The 18,966-nt window shown below is 38.3% G+C and overlaps 1 protein-coding gene across 3 annotated transcripts in view; it reads left to right on the top strand.

Moving 5' to 3' along the window:
* fnip1 (folliculin interacting protein 1) overlaps positions 1–15,114 on the top strand; it is a 50,888-nt gene extending 35,774 nt beyond the window's left edge. For all 3 annotated transcript variants that reach the window (XM_030153337.1, XM_030153335.1, XM_030153336.1), the window contains 7 exons: positions 116–262; positions 4,794–4,963; positions 7,760–9,500; positions 10,429–10,594; positions 10,698–10,898; positions 11,712–11,827; positions 13,777–15,114. In XM_030153337.1, the coding sequence (XP_030009197.1) occupies positions 116–262; positions 4,794–4,963; positions 7,760–9,500; positions 10,429–10,594; positions 10,698–10,898; positions 11,712–11,827; positions 13,777–13,855 (2,620 nt within the window). In that variant the 3' untranslated portion in view covers positions 13,856–15,114. The remainder of the gene's footprint in view (positions 1–115; positions 263–4,793; positions 4,964–7,759; positions 9,501–10,428; positions 10,595–10,697; positions 10,899–11,711; positions 11,828–13,776) is intronic.
* The last annotated feature ends 3,852 nt before the right edge of the window (positions 15,115–18,966 follow it).

Genomic DNA, 18,966 nt, shown 5'->3' with positions numbered 1-18,966 from the left:
TACCACGACAGACAATAACACGTCTGTTTTCTCTTTTTTTCCACCCTTCCTTTTCATTGGCTCTCTCTGCGTCCTCTGCCTCTTTCATCCCTCCCTCCCTGTACCTCGACTCCAGGATGACCATCTGTGACCTCTACACCATGCCCCGCGTGGCTGAGCCCGTCTGGTTGACCATGATGTCTGGAGCATCAGAGAAAAACCAGCTCTGCGGTCAATTCATGAGGGAGCTGTCCCTTCTGATGGAGCAGGCCTCCAAGAACCAGTTGAGTGTTATTCTGTACTCACACCCACTCTCACATCTCCCAGTTAATGTGGAAATATCTATGTAGTAGACAGGTGTCAAACATGCAGCCTGTGGACCAAAACCGCCCCACCAAAGGGTCCGATCCGGGTGCTGGGATGAATTTGTGAAATGCAAAAATGACACTGAAGACATTAACAATCAATGGTGTTAAAATAATTCAAATTCAGGTTCCACATACAGACCAGCTCAATCTAAAGTGGGTCAGACAAGTAAAATAGTATCATTATAACCTATAAATAATGAAAACCGCAAATTTTCACTTTGTTTCATTGTTAAAAAGTAAAATTACATGAAAATGTTTACATTTACAAATGATCCTTTTAAAAAAAAATGTGAATAGCCTGAACTAATGTGAACAACCTGAAATGTCTTAAGAGAAGTAAGTGCAATTTTAACAGCATTCTGCCTTTTACTAAATGTTTTGTGTATTTGTAATTGTAATGCAAGTCATAATATACATGTGTAAATGATAAACTGAGGCAGAATATTGTTAAAATGTCACTTATTTTTCTTGAGCCATTTCAGATTGTTCATGTTAAGATTTTTCATCATGTAATTTTACTTTTTTCACTCTTATTATTTCACTGGTCCAGCCCACTTCAGATCATATTGGGCTGAATGGGGCCCTTCAACTACAGGGTGTCCCATAAGTCTCCATACGTAGGAGAAATAAACGTTTCTTGACAAAAACCATTTTTATTTATATAATATGCTCTATATGACTGCCGTTTTGTCGGGAACACATTTCAATGCGTGTCCTCCACTGCTGAAGAACTGTAAAGAAGAAATACAAAGAAATACATGTTAGAACCATGGAATGTATCATGTCTCCTATGTATGGAGACTTATGGGACACCCTGTATAATGAGTTTGACACCACTGACTTAGTAGATACTTACTTAAGTTGGGCGTTCATCAAGTTAACGAAAGGACTGGGTTTCACAAGTCATTCTATTTTTATGTTTTTGTACAGTATACATTGTTTGTTTTGTAGACTTTGCTAACTTGACTTCATTTTATTTTGAGAAACTGACCACTTAATTTGTTTCAGTGTTAGCTTTAGTTTTGCAAAAATAATGAGGAACTGAAAAAAGCACAATGAAAGACTAAATGACTAGAGCTGGGAATTGCACAGAAACTTTGGATACTAGTACTAACAGAGATACTTTGGCGTGGAAATCGCTTGCTAAATGATACTATCAGTATCAGTTTTCTATCTAACAAATGGAAAGTTGCATCACATAACAGGTCAGCTCTTTAGTTTTACTTTTCAGCTCCTGTGCTTTTTAATTCACTCAAATAGTGTGTGAATAAAAAAAAAACTGTCTCAGCACCCTGGTGCTCTTTAAGCTGGTTTACAACATAAAAAAGATACTTTACTGCAACTTGAAGTGATTGACATGATGTAACTAATGAAGAATATAGAAGGTGTGTGTACGTGCTGAATACACTGACAAAGATGAGATTTACTACTTACTGAAACTTGATATCACATGACAAGACGTTTTTTGATACTTGATAGTATCTCAGCAGTTTGGAAGGTGCCCACTGAGTACCTTCAGATTGGCACCCGGCCGTATACATGACATAAGATATGACTTTCTATATTTTGCAGAGCCATTTCTTTCTTGTACACTAGTAACTCTCTATGAACCTGCAATTCTATTTCATTTCAATTCATGTTGCATTATTCATTGTTTTTATTCCAGTTTACAGACTTCTTTATTTACCGCTAGTTTTTCCTTTTAGTCTTAGTTTTTGTTAACTGTAATATCCTACATCAGGCAAACATTTAAATGATACGCTTCACAGCAAGCTAATTCACACACATTGACGTCTAACCTTTTATGAAGTTAAAGGTACACAGGCTCAAAAAAAATTAAGAAAGAACATTGTGTTCATGAGTGTGCAGACCTAAGGAAAGTATTGCTTCATATTATGTTTGCTTGCACTTCCTGGAAAGGCTTATCAACAGAGAATTACATGCACATTTAAACACACACACACTATTCGTTCTTGCACTCATACTCACTGCGTATCATGTGCGTCTCTTCTGTATTACACTTGAGCACACACACACACACACACACACACACACACACACTGTATGTTTCACTCTCTCTTCATTTATTTGTCTGCTTTCAAGAGAGCTGTGAATGAGAGGATCCCTGCCAGTCTCTAATTGCTCATTGTAGCTGTTACAAAGCCACAACAAACCACTGCTAATTGTACATATATGAATTGGTAGCAAGGCCTTTATTGAACATAGAAACTGTGGTGAGAACAGTTAATTTTAAGAGGCGTTCAGTAGACTGAACAGAACAGAAGCCTTAGAGTTGATTCAGAAGGGACAGTAATGACGGCATTTCATACAGATGTGTTTTATTGCATTTGCATACTGCATTTATTACTGGCGTGCATTACACATCTTAAAATCTGCTGCAGTCTGAGAAGAAGGAAAGATAAAAGTTGTTAGAGGCAATTATTTTACCCTTTCAGCACTACTAAACACTAGGGTTACAAATAACCCTTATTTTCACTGACAGTTAATCTTTATATTATATTACATTACATTACATTACATTATATTATATTATATTATATTATATTATATTATATTATATTATATTATATAACAAGCTTCAGTCTGAGCTCCTTCTATAAACACTGATTCTTTTGATTGATTTCAAAGAGAGAGAGTTAAAACTCTGGAATCGAGGGTGTTGGTTTGTAATTTTTTTTTTGTACTTAATTTTTATTTAGTTTTGCTCATACAAATATGCAAAGCATTTTACATATATAAACTTGTCTAATCAAGCATCCCTATTTGGCATATATGGAAAAAATATGGATATCTGCTGTAGATATTGATTACAATTAGTCACAAATGAAACATGAATGACAGTTTAAAGAAACCAAAAAGAAAAAAACTTACATGTAGATGACCGCTTATTGCATTAAAAGGTTAATCATGGGACTCCATCTCTTCCTAAATAGCTCTCCCTGAATTCTAAGTATGTAAGTAATTTGCTCCATCTGATACATTTCCCTCACTTTCTCAGTTCAAATGTTATATGTGGAAGGTTCCGGTTTCAGTCTGTAAATGTTTTGACTGATTGTGTTTTTTCTAAGATGGCAAATTTATTATTGTAAAACTGTAAAGATGTGACTGTTTGGCTGCCGTCTTGGCCAGGTCTCCCTTGAAAAAGAGACACCCCCCCCCATCTCAGTGGGACCAACCTGGATAAATAAATGTTAAATAAAAATAAATAAATATTTTATCTATTTGCCACTTAGTCGTTGGACTGTGAAAATGGTGAAAGAGCCGCTCTTTCAAGGTTTTATTTATTCAGGTTACTATCACAGAAGATGAAAGACGCCTGAAAATATTCTCATTTATGAGGCCAGAATCAAACAAACTGTTCCAAAACAAAATCTCAAACCCAAATTTTGTGAATAGTTGATTATAAATGTAATAGTTGACAACTAAGCACTCAAAATTGTTCAAGCTCTATTGAATACATATTGTTATGAGAAAAATCTTTGAACAGCATCTGCTTCAAGTGTTTCTTATAAATAACTATACATAATTTAGGCATATTAAACATTGCTGATTTTATTCTATTGTCCACATTGCAGGAAATTTAGCTTTAGCTTCCACTCATACCTTATACATTAAAAGAAAAAAATATGCAGAAGACAGTATACATACTTTTCTACAGACACATATTTCCTTGACTGTAGAGGTCGGGGAAACATTTAGAGGCATAATTATCAAATTGTCAGGGAATAAAAGATTAAGTTGATTAAAAAAAAAAGTGTTAAGTGGTGCAAAAAGTGGAAAATAGACAATCATCAATGAATATATTTTTAAAAATGAAGCTTCATTGTTTTCTGCGATGTCACTGGTTAAAACATCTCTAAAAAACATGATTCAGTGCAGATCTCCTGGAGTTTTCTCTTACGCTCTAAATCTGTTCAGTCAACATGTTGACCATAAGCAGTGGTTGTCTCTGGTGACCATTTGTGTGTTTCTATCAGCTGAGTTTAAGTTATTATTTCCACCACCATCTGTTACAGTGACAAATACAGTTGATGTCTTGTGTCTCCCTGGCAACCATTACTGTTACTGTATCACATCATTTCTTTATTTCTGCGAAATCCGGTCAGTATTCCCAGGACTGATGGTTTTGATGAGTGCTGTGGTTACAACTGTGTTTGAACACGTGACTCAGCTGAACTACTGTCACAGTTGAGTCATGGGACAGGAAGGGAAGTAGACACGTTGCGGTTTGGAATGAGAAGTGAATTATGCCACAAGAATGTGTCTATGCATAGGTCACATGTGGTGAGTCAAGTTTCACATCAAATAGCTTACATTTTCCACAAAGTGAGACATGTTCATTAATGTCTGATGTCTGATTGTGCCAGGTTAAATTCACTTTGTTTACTCTTCTTTTTGCTGACACATCTCTGTATGTTATTCCAGATTCCTTCCTGCATTGTTGACAGCCATCCTGACCAATCATTTGGCCTGGGTTCCCACCGTCATGCCTAATGGGCAGCCCCCAATAAAGATCTTCCTAGAGAAACACTCCTCACAAAGCGTCGACATGCTTGCCAAGACGCACCCTTACAACCCACTGTGGGCACAGCTAGGTGAGACACTCTACATGAGATGTGAACATGCTTTGGTACTTTGAAAAAGCTCCAAGACTAAATAAAAAAAAAAATAGGGTCATTGTTCCTGTATCTCACCCTCATGTTTGATCAAGAATCAACAACGAGTTGAATGTACAAGGCTGTCAGGTTCTGCCGCTATGTTAGAGTCCTGTGGTTGTGATGCAGGTGGTCAATCTCCCAATAAAAGTGGGTGGTACTTTCACTGAAGCAGAACTTGACAAATTCAGTCAAAGTCCATGTATGACTTTCTATCAGTGCTTGATAGTAACTATATTGATATCTCTAACCATTTCCATGTTATAAGCCATCAAAATATGGACCATTATAAGTAAAGGCAAATGTTTAATATTTTAAAAATTCGTAAAAAATTCCTAAATCCAAGTATCTCAAAACTGCTAACAAACTTTATCGGCATTGTCCCAAGGAAGCTACATATAATATTTTAAATTATCCGACCAGAAATTTTGTCAGAGAAGATGTTTGATGAAATTGCTATCAAAGACGATGACGAAGACGATGCCACCTTCACAATACCTCATGGCATATCGGCTGGTGAGCTAAAAACACCAATGCTTGGTTTTAATCCAGTGGTTTCACATGCCTTTTAGAAGATTAAAATCCATTTATCCGAATGTTAGGACTTATTCAATGCAATTTTGGCAGGTTGAGAAAATTGGATTAAATAGTTAAACATTATTTTTCCAAAGTTGCTTTAACATCAGCCTCTACTATTGGGAATAATTTATATTGATCACATTACATCACTACAAAACCAAACCGACACGCAACCAACATTTTTGGTGTTTCCTCTCAAGGAAAAAACAACTAATAATTCCTAATTTTAGAAGTAATGAGATGAAATAGTTTCTGTTACTGTAACTTTCATCTAGAATGGGGAAGTGCAAGTTCAACAAAACCTGGCTTGAGAACAGAGCATTTAGCGCTCAGTTGAAGCCTGTTGAAATAAGGAATTTCAGGCTTGGTGCATCTTGTGCAAGAAAACTCCGTTTAGAAACTTTTTGTGTAGACATCAGTCACATGCTTTCTGTCACCCAATATTCTTCTGTAATCACACTGGGCACATCACCAAAGTGCAGCCCCCCTATAACCCACTCAACACCAACCACTAGGTCTTAAATTGCATTCATGATGATCTTAAAAAGTCATAAATTTCTCTTGTTGAAAGCTCCTTGAACCCTGTAATCCTGGCTGTAATTGGAGTTCATCCCAATAAGCCAATTAATTTATGGATCCATATACCAAGAAATGAGATGCTTATAAATACATAGAGGCCTTAAAAAGACTGTTGAGCGGTCAACAGGATTTTCACCTTAACTGACGCAGAAAGCATTTGGGAAGAGAATTGACACTTTGTGCCACCTGGTGTTCAAAACGTAGAACTGCAGTCTGAAGTGCTGACGTGACACATGAAAATGAATGCTATGATTTTAAAAAAGAGGAATCGAATGTTTAACTGACAAGAGTTTAAACACACTTTTGTCACTACAGGATAAGGAAAACTTATCTCACTCCAACAAAACAGTATTCACTAATGATCAATATTTTTACCCCTTAAATGACATGAAATATAACATTAAGATGTACATGGTGGGCTTCAAGTGGGCTTCAAGGTCCAGATTTTAATGCCCTTTGAAATGTATAACATGTCTTATTTCCAAATTAAAATATTTTAAATGCAGTATCTGAGATATAGTAAATGCCAGCGTACTTCATATTTGTGTTTGAAAGCCACTTTGCAACAGTAGAGAGCTATTTATAGATGCATTTCACTATGGATCCTGTTTACTATAATGCGTGACCAGTGATTTATGCTAGGCAGCAAGACAAGTTAATGTTGATCTAATATAATATTCAATAAGTTACTAACATTCTGTTGGCTAGTGTTACTTGTTGTGAATAAAATCTAATTACTTTGTATGCAAACTTGACAACTTTCACATAAACTCAATTTTCACCTGCAAGAAAGGTTAAAATGACAACTCCCATGATCCCACACTGCTTCACGGTGTCATCAAGCTGTATTTCAATCTACTGTGTTGCTGGAGAGACCCCTTGCAGCAGAAATGACAGAATGTGCCTTTATCACTTTGTGTTTTATCCAATAAGATCATTAGATAAAATAAAATAAAACTATTTACCCCATCATGGGGAAATGTCACAATTGACAGCAGCAACATACAACAAGCAATCGCTGAGAGAAAACACAGGTAGAAAAACCACATGAGTGAAAATGAAGAATATTTTTAAAAAATAAATAAATTTGGTGTTTATATAGATATTTATATAAATAAAGAATTTGAATAACAAATGAAACTAGAAAAGCACTTGGAGAGCGCAGACCTCCACCAAGGCAGATCAGTGCCCCCCCCCCCAAATTACCACCAAAATTTAATCATTTGTTCCTTGTGCCAGTATCAACATTTCCTGAAATTTTCATCCAAATCCGTCCATAACTTTTTGAGTTATCTTGCACATGGTCAGACAGACAAATCAATGCCGGCAAAAACATAACCCCCTTGGCGGAGGTAAAAATGTAGAAATTAATTAAATATTATTTACATCATCATGGTTGCACATGTATATGGTGTGATATGAGGGAGGAGGAGTTACTGTGAACTGTTATAAAGTCTATAAATCCTCAACATATTATATCAAATGTCAGTTATCCACAAGTGTTTGAGCAGTGTCCTGTCCTGTTACTTTCTCCAGTGTTTTATGCAGTTTAATTAATGTTTAATTCCTTTTCTGTAGGTGACCTATACGGTGCCATTGGGTCTCCAGTGCGGCTCTCGAGAACAGTGGTGGTGGGCCGCAGGCAGGAGCTGGTCCAAAGACTCCTTTATGTCCTCACATACTTCATCCGCTGCTCAGAGCTGCTGGAGACTCACATGCTGGACAGCGCTGAGGACGAGGCTATCGTCATGCCAGGCTCCCTCATCACCACCTCCCTGAGGAAGGGAGAAGTGGAGGAGTCAGACTACGTCCTGGTTACCGTCCATAAACCCAGTGGGGATTACCTGTCCCAGAGCGTCCACGGCCGACAGACGGAGGCCGAGGACAGCAGCTACCCCTCAGATAACAGCCTCCAGAGCAGCACGTATACGGACACTGAGCTGGAGCATGGCGCTGGGGATACACCGAAGGAGGAGGATGAGGAGGACGAGGAAGAGGAAGACGAGGACAGCAGCGAGAGTCAAGGGTCTAGGAGTAGTGTGCTTCAGACGGGACACAGTCAGGGTCTGTTGCCAGTTTTAAGGACTGGAGAAGCCCCTGAATTGCACAGGGAGTCCAGCAGTCCACTGACCACAGAGGCCCGACTGGAGACGGTTCTCCGGGTCGGCTCATCATCCCCCAGTGACTGTGTTCTGGATGGAGAGACCAAGAGTGACCTGAAACTCCACATCTCATCTATACCATCACATCCATCCTTTACCTCAGCCACCTCAGAGTGTAAAAGCTCTGCACTGGAGGCTGGAATGGACACAGGGATGGGAAGCCAGTCCAGTAAGGGGTCGACTCACTGGGCTTTGGGGATTTCCTTGGAAAAGAAGCCTCCGGATAAGAATGTGGCCTCTGCAGTTCCGGTTCCAGGAGCACCAGGAAACACCATGACTGGGCCGATGGCTCTGACTCTGACTGGAGAGGAAGAGCCTGCAACAAAAGTCACCTTCCTCATCGGAGATTCCATGTCACCTGAGTCAGACACAGAAAGCCGCGGAAGAAGGATGGAAGAGGAAATTAAAAAGCACAAGAAACACCTCAAGGACAAACATCCGCTTCACCAGCGACTGCTGCTTCATCAGCAACAACAGTATCAGCAGCAACAACAGCTGCACAAAGAAGCAGATTCACAGACCAGCAACAACAGCACATCACAGGACCAAACCAAACAGACCAAGGAGGCCCCCGCACTGCAGCGGGTGTCCAGCAAAATGCCCCAGTGGAGCCCAAACTGTATGGACGATTTCGATGAGTATTTTAGTCTGGAGAACCCTGTGGAGACCAGGACTATAGACGATTTGGCCAAACGACAGCAGGCCAGCAACACACACAGCATGCACAAACAGTTGTTGGACCCCTCAGGAGGCCCCCTGCTCTGTGACTTGAGGGGTCACAGCAGTCAAGGTGTGTCCAGGGGTCACGTTTTGGGCCTCTGCTTGGATTCTGGGAGTATAGATTCAGGATCCAGCAGAAGGGGGGATAGGAGAGGAGATGCTTTTTCAGACACTCTGAGGAGATGCAGATGTGGGTCTACAGACTCTGCTGACAACTGCTACTGTAGGGGCTGTTCTGCTGAGCAGGACAAGGGCCTCGTGTTGTCAGTCCCCGTCCCACAGGATGTTAGCAGCAGCAACGAGGACCAAAAGCGCAAAGTTTTGCCTGTCAACGACTGGGAGATACCACGGAACGAGAGCTCGGACAGCGCACTGGGGGACAGCGAGAGTGAGGAGACAGAAGACTGGCAGGAGGAAGTGCTGGTACCTTTCCCTGGGTGAGTGGAACCAGAATGCAGTCTGAACACAAAGACATAAGGATGGCTTCGATCCACGTGTATCACACATTTTAAACACTGAAAAACTCTGAAAAAGAGTCTAATTTGTATGTTTCCTTCCACCATAAGTCTGCAGATATTATGGGTTGTTTTAACATTTTCATCCTCACCATAATTGAAATTTTTGCAGGTTAGATTGTATTTTATATCGTAAGATTCTGCCTGAGCTGCTGATAGAACTAAAATGTGAAGGTGGATATAGGTTTTTCTTCAGAATTGAACTTCTGGTCTGAATTTCAACATATTCCTTAGTTTGACATTCAGTCTAACTTTTGTCTCCGGAGCTGTTCAGACATGCATTTAATTTTTGTTTCCCATCTAAAATTACTGTTATGTTACATCTTGTATTAATTCAGTGAACATCTAAGTCTTTTTGAAGCTGCAGATTTTAACCTTAGAAGATAAAAGCACAAATGCCTCTACATATAGGTATTTTCTATATGCAAATAAGAATATATGAAAAAAAGCTTAGGTGTAATATAGGAGACTGTTGTCTGCACTTGGTGATATTTGAGGTGGTGGAATAAATTTGTCCTTTGACCTTTAGTTCGTATAGAAGTGTTTGCACAAGACCAGACCGTTAAATGTCATTCCTCTGGAAACCAAACCGTTTGCACACAATTTACGCATTCTTTTAAGGAAGTAAAACGTCAACATTGGCTGTGTTTTGTGTGGTGAAGAGGTTAAAACTTCCATAAGACACATTCGGCATGCAGCAGAGCTGCACTGTCCTTTACTGTTAAAATGAGACCTTTTTAAAATGTATGTATATGGTAACCTGTGCAGTCTGTACTTTCTGAGTTTCACAACACAACACATACCTTCTTGCTCATTTTGAGAACAGTTTTCTGTGATGTTTTATATCCAGGTCAAAGTTGGTGGAGAACTACTCCAAGCCTAGCATCGCCAATTTTGGCCGGTCTTTGTTTGGAGGCTACTGCCCCACCTATGTGCCGGACTTTGTCCTGCATGGCATGCCCAGTGACGACAAGCTACGGCAAAGCCTCATGGGTGAATTAGCCCATGCTGTTCAGGTAATGCACTAAGTATAACCACGCCTACAGGTGGAGAATGCACTTTTTTTTCTCATAGGTTGTTTATGCGTTGGTCTAAACAGCTCAGTGTTTGTCTTTGCAGCATCCAGTATTGGATGAGCCCATAGCAGAGGCCGTCTGCATTATCGCAGACACAGATAAGTGGACGGTGCAGGTGGCAAGCAGTCAGAGACGGGCCACGGACATCAACAAGCTGGGGAAAGAAGTCTTAGTGTCCAGTCTGGTGTCCAGCCTGCTACAGTCCACTCACCAGCTCTACAAACTCAACCTCTCACCCAACTTTGTACGTTACAGCTCTGCATTTTCACTCAATGCACTCACTGAACTCATTTATATGACCGTAAAAATCTGATAACTGGGAGTAATCTGATAGTTGTAATAATCAGATCTGACACATTTATGCACTTACGAAATGCGATAATCGATAAACCCTAATTTAGACGCTCCAGTCCATTATCGGATTTCTTTTGTAGTGCGTACATACATAGTGATGTTAGACTCAAACTTCCTGTTGTTGTCTTCAGGTCATGTTTGACTACAGAACATCCGTTTTCTATTATTTTAATTGTGTTTACACATGCACAGATGTAGAAGAACAAAAAATAAATCAGATTAACCTGTAAACTTGTAGGAAAATATTGCAATATAGAAGAGAAATCAAGGTGTGTTAATTTGATTTCTCATAATCAGATTATTACTGCTGTTATCTGATGAAGCATATTAGATTACATACTGTTTACATTAACACTTGAATATAGAATAGAATAGAATAGAATAGAATAGAATAGAATAGAATAGAATAGGCTTTATTGTTATTGTAAAATACCATTGCACAGTACAAAGAAATTTGGTTTTATGTAGTGTAAGGTGCTCACATCAATTATAAGACAGTCAAGAATAAAAAATATAAGTATAAAACAGTCAAGTAAAAATGACACACATTCTGGCAGCTCCAGATATCAGATAATGATCAGAGTATTGGTGTGTATGTAATCAGACTCAGTGATGGCTTTACCTAAGGTTTCTGTCTTACATTGTACCCTATCTGAGGTGTGTTTGTGTGTTTTACTGACCTTGTTGGCCTCTCCCTCCTCAGTGTATAATGCACCTTGAGGACCGCCTGCAGGAAATCTACTTCAAGAGTAAGATGCTTGCGGAGTATTTGAAGGGCCAGACAAGAGTCCATGTGAAAGAACTGGGCATGGTCTTAGGGTGAGTGCTTAACCTTTTTGATGTTTGTATTACAGAGTAGTGTCAGAATATTCGGGGGTTAGTTAGAAGTGTTTGAAGTTGGGTGGGGGTACATTTTCATTGAATTTCCTACAATAGATGGTGGAAATGAAATGAATGAATAGAAATACTGGCCAGTGTACTGCTTTGGACAGAGGCAGCCGTTAAAACACAATTTTTAAGAAAGTATTATTTCTTTACTCGAAGTATGCGCTGTATTTAAATATTTCCCCAGTTTTATCTTAATGCGATACAACCCTTTGCTGTTTAAATACTAAAGCCCTGAAACACTCTTCAAACCCACCACACTCCTTTGACCAAAATGGATAATTTTGCCTCAAAAAAGAGGCATTGCAGGTTTTTACCTCTTCCTAATTTGGCTGTTTTTTGTTCGTTTGATCCAAACTCCAAAGTCATAATTCTGCAAGGTAAAACTACTGTTTTTAGCTTACCGGCCAACAGGCTGTAAGCTATTGTCGTCATGTGGCGTCCGGCGTCGGCGTCTGTCGTCCGTTACAAAAATTTCAATCGTCTTCTTTTCCGAAACTACAACTCCAATTGACTTCAAACTTGGTATACAGCTTCTTTATGATGATGTCAACAAAAGTTAGTGAAATTATTTGGATCTGGATCTGATTCTGGATTTGATGCGACTTTGAAAAATTTCCCCATTATAAGAGATAGGAAGTGGATCGATGCAATAACTCAGTAAATATAAATGATATCCAGTGTAAATTTCTACAGTCCAGCCCTGATGGGGAGATGACCAAAACATAACGGCCACATGCTGATCAGGATCTTCTTCTGGATCCGGGAACTTACGGAAAATTTAACCTGGGCTCTTATGGGGAAAAAATTTCAGTCGTCTTTTTCTCCCAAACTACAGTTCTGATTGACTTCAAACTTGGTATACAGCTTCTTTATGATGATGTCAACACAAGGTATTCAAATTATTTCGATCCAGATCTGATTCTGGATTTCGTGCGACTTTGAAAAATTTTCCCATTATAACAGATAGGAAGTGGATTGAGCCAATAAATCAGTAAGTATCAATGATATCAAGTTGGAATTTGAATTTTTTACAGATCTGATTGGAATATGACCAAAACATGGGCTATTTCTGTAATGTAATAAAGACACATAACTGGGTGATAATAAATGGCATCTGGGTACATTTCCCAAAGCTTTTAATTTGGCCGGTAAGCTACAGGGCCATTGGTCCTATTTTTGTCAAAGAAGTCAGGTGAGTTTGAAGACAGATTTAGAACAGTTTATGTTTTGTCGCTTAAGCAGTGGAAATATTTCATTAAATGTATTAGTGATGTTGACGTGGTTTAGGTGGGCCTTTTATTACATGTGTAAAACCCTCTGCTGCTGCTCTGGTCCACAGTAGTAGTGTTTAGCTTCTGTTCATGTCTGTTTGTCCAAACTGAGGGTGTGCTGAACGGATATGTGCCTCATACAAACACTCCTAAACCCATAAAGACCCAAACACTCACTAGTCACCAAAACCATCTACTGATGTAAACTCTTTCATACCTGTTGATGCACTAATCCTGTCAATGCTAACAATTCAGGTACTGATATATTTTACTGAAAAGGTCACTTTTTCTTCAGTTTTTTCTGTTTCTTTTATAATAACCTTCAACTTTACTCTGAGCTTCAATGAACACACACACGATCAGTAAAATAAATATAGGAAAATACAGGAATTTCCCTGAAAAAAATGCTAAATAAAGAGGATAATGTTATAATAAATTGTGATAAATCACTTAAGAAAGGTTAAATGTTGAGGAAAAATTAATTTGGGAACTGACATAAAAATAGCATTGGGTTTTTATGGGTTAAAAAAAAATCATAATCCGAACCAACCCTGTAAATATTAACTTGGATTGTGTCCTGTTCTGATCTTTACTCTGTCCTTGTTGCAGAATCGAGTCCAGTGACCTTCCCCTGTTGGCTGCAGTGGCCAGCACCCACTCCCCTTACGTGGCCCAGATCCTGCTATAAGACCGTGGAACAGCTCTGAAAACCAGTCAGAACTGAAAGGTGCCACTCAGGCCCCCCTCCCAACACACAACCCCACCCCCCAAAAAAAAGACATCCATCCATCCATGCTTTGCAGCTGGTTCCTGAAACTGTGCACAGAGTCCTGAGCAGATCAGAGCATGTCTGTGGAGCGGAGCCACAGCCTCTGCACTACAGCTGCAGACACAGGCGCAGTGCCACCGCTGACCACCAGGGGGAGTTAGAGACCACACAGACGGAGCGAGGACTCTGGACGCTGTCCCAAAACAACCCGCTCCTGTCCTTTTGAATGTTTTCTTTTAAAGACCCAACTTTCTTTTCCCTCTAATTTTTTTTTCTTTTTTTTTTGGACACAAAAGCCAAAGACTTTCATATGTCTTTTTTTCCAGTTGAGAATGAAAATTTTAAGATTATCTACAGTATAACAACAACGGATTTTGTTCTTTCAACTGTTTTTTTTTTTTTTTTCAGTACAATCTTAAAACCAAGTCATGCAAAGTGACGTTTAAAGGTAACAGGCGTTTTCCTTTGAGGTTAATATCATTCAGAACATTATCAATCTCATGCCAACTCTATTTTTTTTTTTCTTTTATCATGATGTGTTTGTTTACAAGCCAAATTTCCCTGAGATATTTCATTTACCTTTTTTTTTTTTTTTTGTCAAAGTCCTACATTTTGGGCCATGTGGGAGGGTAACGTATGCACACTGTCATTTTTAGTTTTACAAACCTGTTTTAAAAATGGCTAAAAGTGGCTTTGACATTCTTATCATAGGTACAGCACTACCTCAGATCTTCACGTGGGCAGTGGAAAGACACATTTTACACAAGCCCTAGAAAACCCTGAGGTATACTTTGGAAGCTATTTTAATCAGTGGAATGTCAGCGTTAACTGTGTGCGACTCAATGCTGTGTTCTATGTGAAAACAATGAAAAGGGAAGGTTGTTTTAATTCCGGAGGATGATCGACAGTTTCGCTTCAGAATGTCATTACGAAGGGTCCCTTTCTACTGTGGAAGAGCTAAAAACACGCACCACCTATGTATATTTTAAAACCGAAATGCTGAAATATTTTCACACTTTTATAGCTTCGCCACCTTTGTACGATGTTTACGGCTCTCGATGTTTGCTGTAGAGAGGAGTAGAGGAACCCAGTAGGCCTTATTTGATAGTAAAGGGATTCAAGTATGTGTACGTTTTCAACACTATTTGCAAATGCAGTTCATTCAAAGGCAAAAAAAACACACAAATACACAACTGTAGTAGCACACTTTTTTCTTTCTTTGGTTTTGTTTTTAATTTACAATGACATTGACAGATGGATGATTTTTTTTTTTTTTTTTTAATAAGGTGTTCTGCCATTTGACCAGGGTGCGATTTGCTGAGAGTAAAAGGGAGGTCGATCTTTCACAGGTCTTTCACAGCTACTGCTTTTGGGTTTTTATCAGAACATAAAGCATCTGCAGTAGGGGCCAGTTGACTTTACTACTTTTTTTTTCTCCTTGTCAACAACTGACAACATTGGAAATGGATTATTTGTTTGTTTATTGGCAGTGAGAGCAGGATGTGTTACAAATTCACCACAAAGACTGAATTGGTTGTTTTAATTAATTCTGATAAAGCAGAGGAAATCTGTCCACACTAATATGGATATTCATCTTAAAAATCTGTTCAAATGAGCTTTATTTTACAAATATCTCCACACTTATGACGATGCGAGAACATTGAGGCAGACTTTGGGGTTCAGATGGACGCTGTCTGGGACAGTGGTTGGGTTGTCATCGTCCATCTCCTGCCATTGGTGCATAATCACTGACAGTCACCGACGCAACACGAAAGAAATAACCTCTGAGCTGCTACAACAACCAGAAAATGACAAGTTCTCACAAAGACACGTCTTTATTTTGTAGGGATTTAGTCATTTTAATACTATGCGTAGCTTCGAAAGTGAAAGGTGACCGATCTGGATATGCAAGACTACTTTTGACGCAGCACATACACAGGGTTTAGTCATGAAGTTGAGCTTCAATGCCAAGTTACACACTTAAGTTAACCCTTTAACCCCTGACAGATTATTTCAATGAAACAGACTGCTGTGAATTTGCGGCTGTAGAAGTGTCAAAAAAGCTGCTGTGAGTATGTGCTTGTGTTCCTTTTCTTCAGTTGAACATGGTCTGTGAGCTGGAACACACTGAACAAGTATTTGAATTTTGGCGCAGTAGTTTTTGTTTTGGGGCTCTTTTTTTCCAAATCTGGTCGAACTCCAAAAAGCAGTTACACGGTTAAAACTTGGTAAAAACAGTAAAAAAAATAAAGGAAAATCACGACAACACTGCAAACAACAGTAACAACTGGTACCAGGCACAGCAAACCCCACCCCTCGCACGTATTGTAGCTTGTTTTGGCATCGATCCAGCTGATGTCATTATATCTATGCATGTGCTCATGTCAGCGTAGACAAATTTTGCCCATTATAAGTAAATGGGGGGAATAAAAGATTTTACAAAATTAAAAAAAATAATAATAATTTTGACCTACTTTTCCCAAAATGTAATCACATCTATTCTGGGTCACTGGTAATGTATAAACCCAATTTAATATGAATTCAACTAATAGTTTTGCGGCTTTAAGTGTTAACAAACAAAGAAACAAACCGAACCAAACACAGTCCCACTTGCCTCCCCTTCAGGGGACGGGGTTAAAAAAAAACAAGGAAAACAGTGTGGAAAAAGCCCAAACCATCTATTTTTATCATGAGTCGATTTCATGCACTGCTCTGTGTTTTGCCTCCCATTCCACAGGCAGTGGGGGGTGCACTGAGCATGCTCAGATGTCTATGGAAACACAAGGTCTATTCTATCAGTGTGTTTTGAAAATGTTTCTGTTGAGCAAATGGTTGAGTTTTTAATGAACATTTAAAATAAATCATACATTCAGAGCGCTCGCTACAAATACATCAGGGGTTAAAGGGTTACACGTGGATGAGAGGTCCAAACATAAAAAGAAATATTTGCTGTAAATAATCTCTGTATTAGTGTGGACAGACCATTAGACATTGAAGCCCAGTTAAAAAAACAAACAAATGCATCTCTATTCAACATCCTCTATTAGCTCAGTCAGAGTAACAGTAAATGTTCGGCTGTTATGTGAAACCAATTCAACAAATCATGCTCTGTGTGTGTGTGTGTGTGTGTGTGTGTGTGTGTGTGTGTGTGTGCGTGCGTGCGTGCATGTGTGTGTGTGTCTGCGACTGGTTTATGATATTACATAAAAACAGCATCTAACTGGCAGTTCAACCCTGAACAACTGGACAGTGTTTTCTTTTCCTAAACTCAAATCGCACCCTGAATACAACCCAAGTCTTAACAGAGATGTGACACGAATGCATCGCAGGCTTCTGGAGAGCTCATTCTGCTGGTAAAAAAACTCATATATATATATATATATATATATATATATATATATATATATATATATATATATATATATATATATTACTCATGCTTGTTCTTGTATTGAAAGCGCTCTGCAGTTATCGTTTTATACAACCCCCGCCATAATGTTTAAAAGGTATGACTTTATATATCTGCTTTTCCCTCTTTGTATATGAATAAATTATTTAGTTGCCCTTGGTATGTTGTAACGGTTGATGTAAACTGTACATACTCAGTTTATTTCCATGTATTTGTACAGAATGTCTTTAAATAACTCTCTCCTCAAATGATTTTTTTCCCAATTTTATGGGAATGTTGTGCAATAAATATGCCTATGTTGAGAACCGATGTGTCTGCTGTCACTGAATTAAAGGGAACAGAAGGGAATAAAGAAATCCTACAAACATCCAAGACTGGAGGTGTGGATGTAAAAGTTTTTTAGACACATAATTCAGATCCAGAAATGAATCAGTGGAGTCCTGAAGCGGCTCCGGTCTTTAGCGCTTCACATCTCAGATTTGCACATGTGCTTTTTTTCTCTTTGTTTTCACACAGACGTTAATAAATTATTCAGAATTACATCCCACATGGAGTTCCTCCTCCAAATCAGAGGTCCACACATCCTCGGCTTCAGTAGAAGGTCGTATACTAGTGTAAAAAAGAGACTCTGGTAAAAGAAATAGAAACTTGAGGCTTGGAAATGTCCTTCAAATGTCAAAACAAGACCTCTGAAGGACATTTCTACTGACTGGATGTCACACTCCTTTTAGTTCAGTTCCACATTCAGACCAGTATGTTCTGCCAGACCAGTAAAGTAATACCATGATAATATATAAATAATTTCAACTCCAACCTTTTCTCTATATTTTAAAGTGAAAAAACAAAATTACATTCTGAAAATGTTTATATCCGCAAACTATCCTTTAAAAAAAAAGAATAACCATCAACAACCTGAATTTCTTAAGTGCAATTTTAACAATATTCTGCCTCAGTTTATCATTTACACATGTGCATTACAACTTACAGATCACAGTGGATCTACTAATACACAAAACATTTAGTAACAGACAGGATGTTGATGAAATTGCATTTCTTTTTCTTAAGACATTTCATGTTGCTCATATTTGTTCAAGTTATTCACATTTTTTGTGAAAGAATAGTTTGTAACATTTTCATGTAATTTAAATTGGGGTTTTTGTTGTTGTTGTTTTTTTTTTACACTAAAACAAAGAGAAAAATATGGAGTTGTCATTATTTGTAGGTTATTATGATAATATTTTACTGCTTTTATTGGCCCCTGAACTAAAATGATTGTTAAAATCTTCAGTGTAATTTTTGCATTTAACAAATTCATGCTAAGGGCCAGATTCTCCACTTTGGTGGGCCAGTTTTGGCCCACGGACCGTATGTTTAACACCCGTGATCTAAGCTTTTCTGGTACCAATTAAACCAAAGTAATGTAAAAATAATATAAATTCAATATGGAAGCATCAAAACCAAATGATTTTTCTTAAGACATTTCAGGTTATTCACAGTTTGTAAGAAAGGATAGTTTGTAAATGTAAATATTTTCATGTAATTTTACTTTTTAACACTATAAACAAAGAGAAACATTTGTATTTCTCATCATTTCAAGGTTATTATGATAGTATTTTTCTGG

The sequence above is a fragment of the Sphaeramia orbicularis genome, chromosome 14, assembly GCF_902148855.1.
Source record: "Sphaeramia orbicularis chromosome 14, fSphaOr1.1, whole genome shotgun sequence".
NCBI lineage: Eukaryota > Metazoa > Chordata > Actinopteri > Kurtiformes > Apogonidae > Sphaeramia > Sphaeramia orbicularis.
This window is presented reverse-complemented; position numbering and strand designations above follow the sequence as displayed.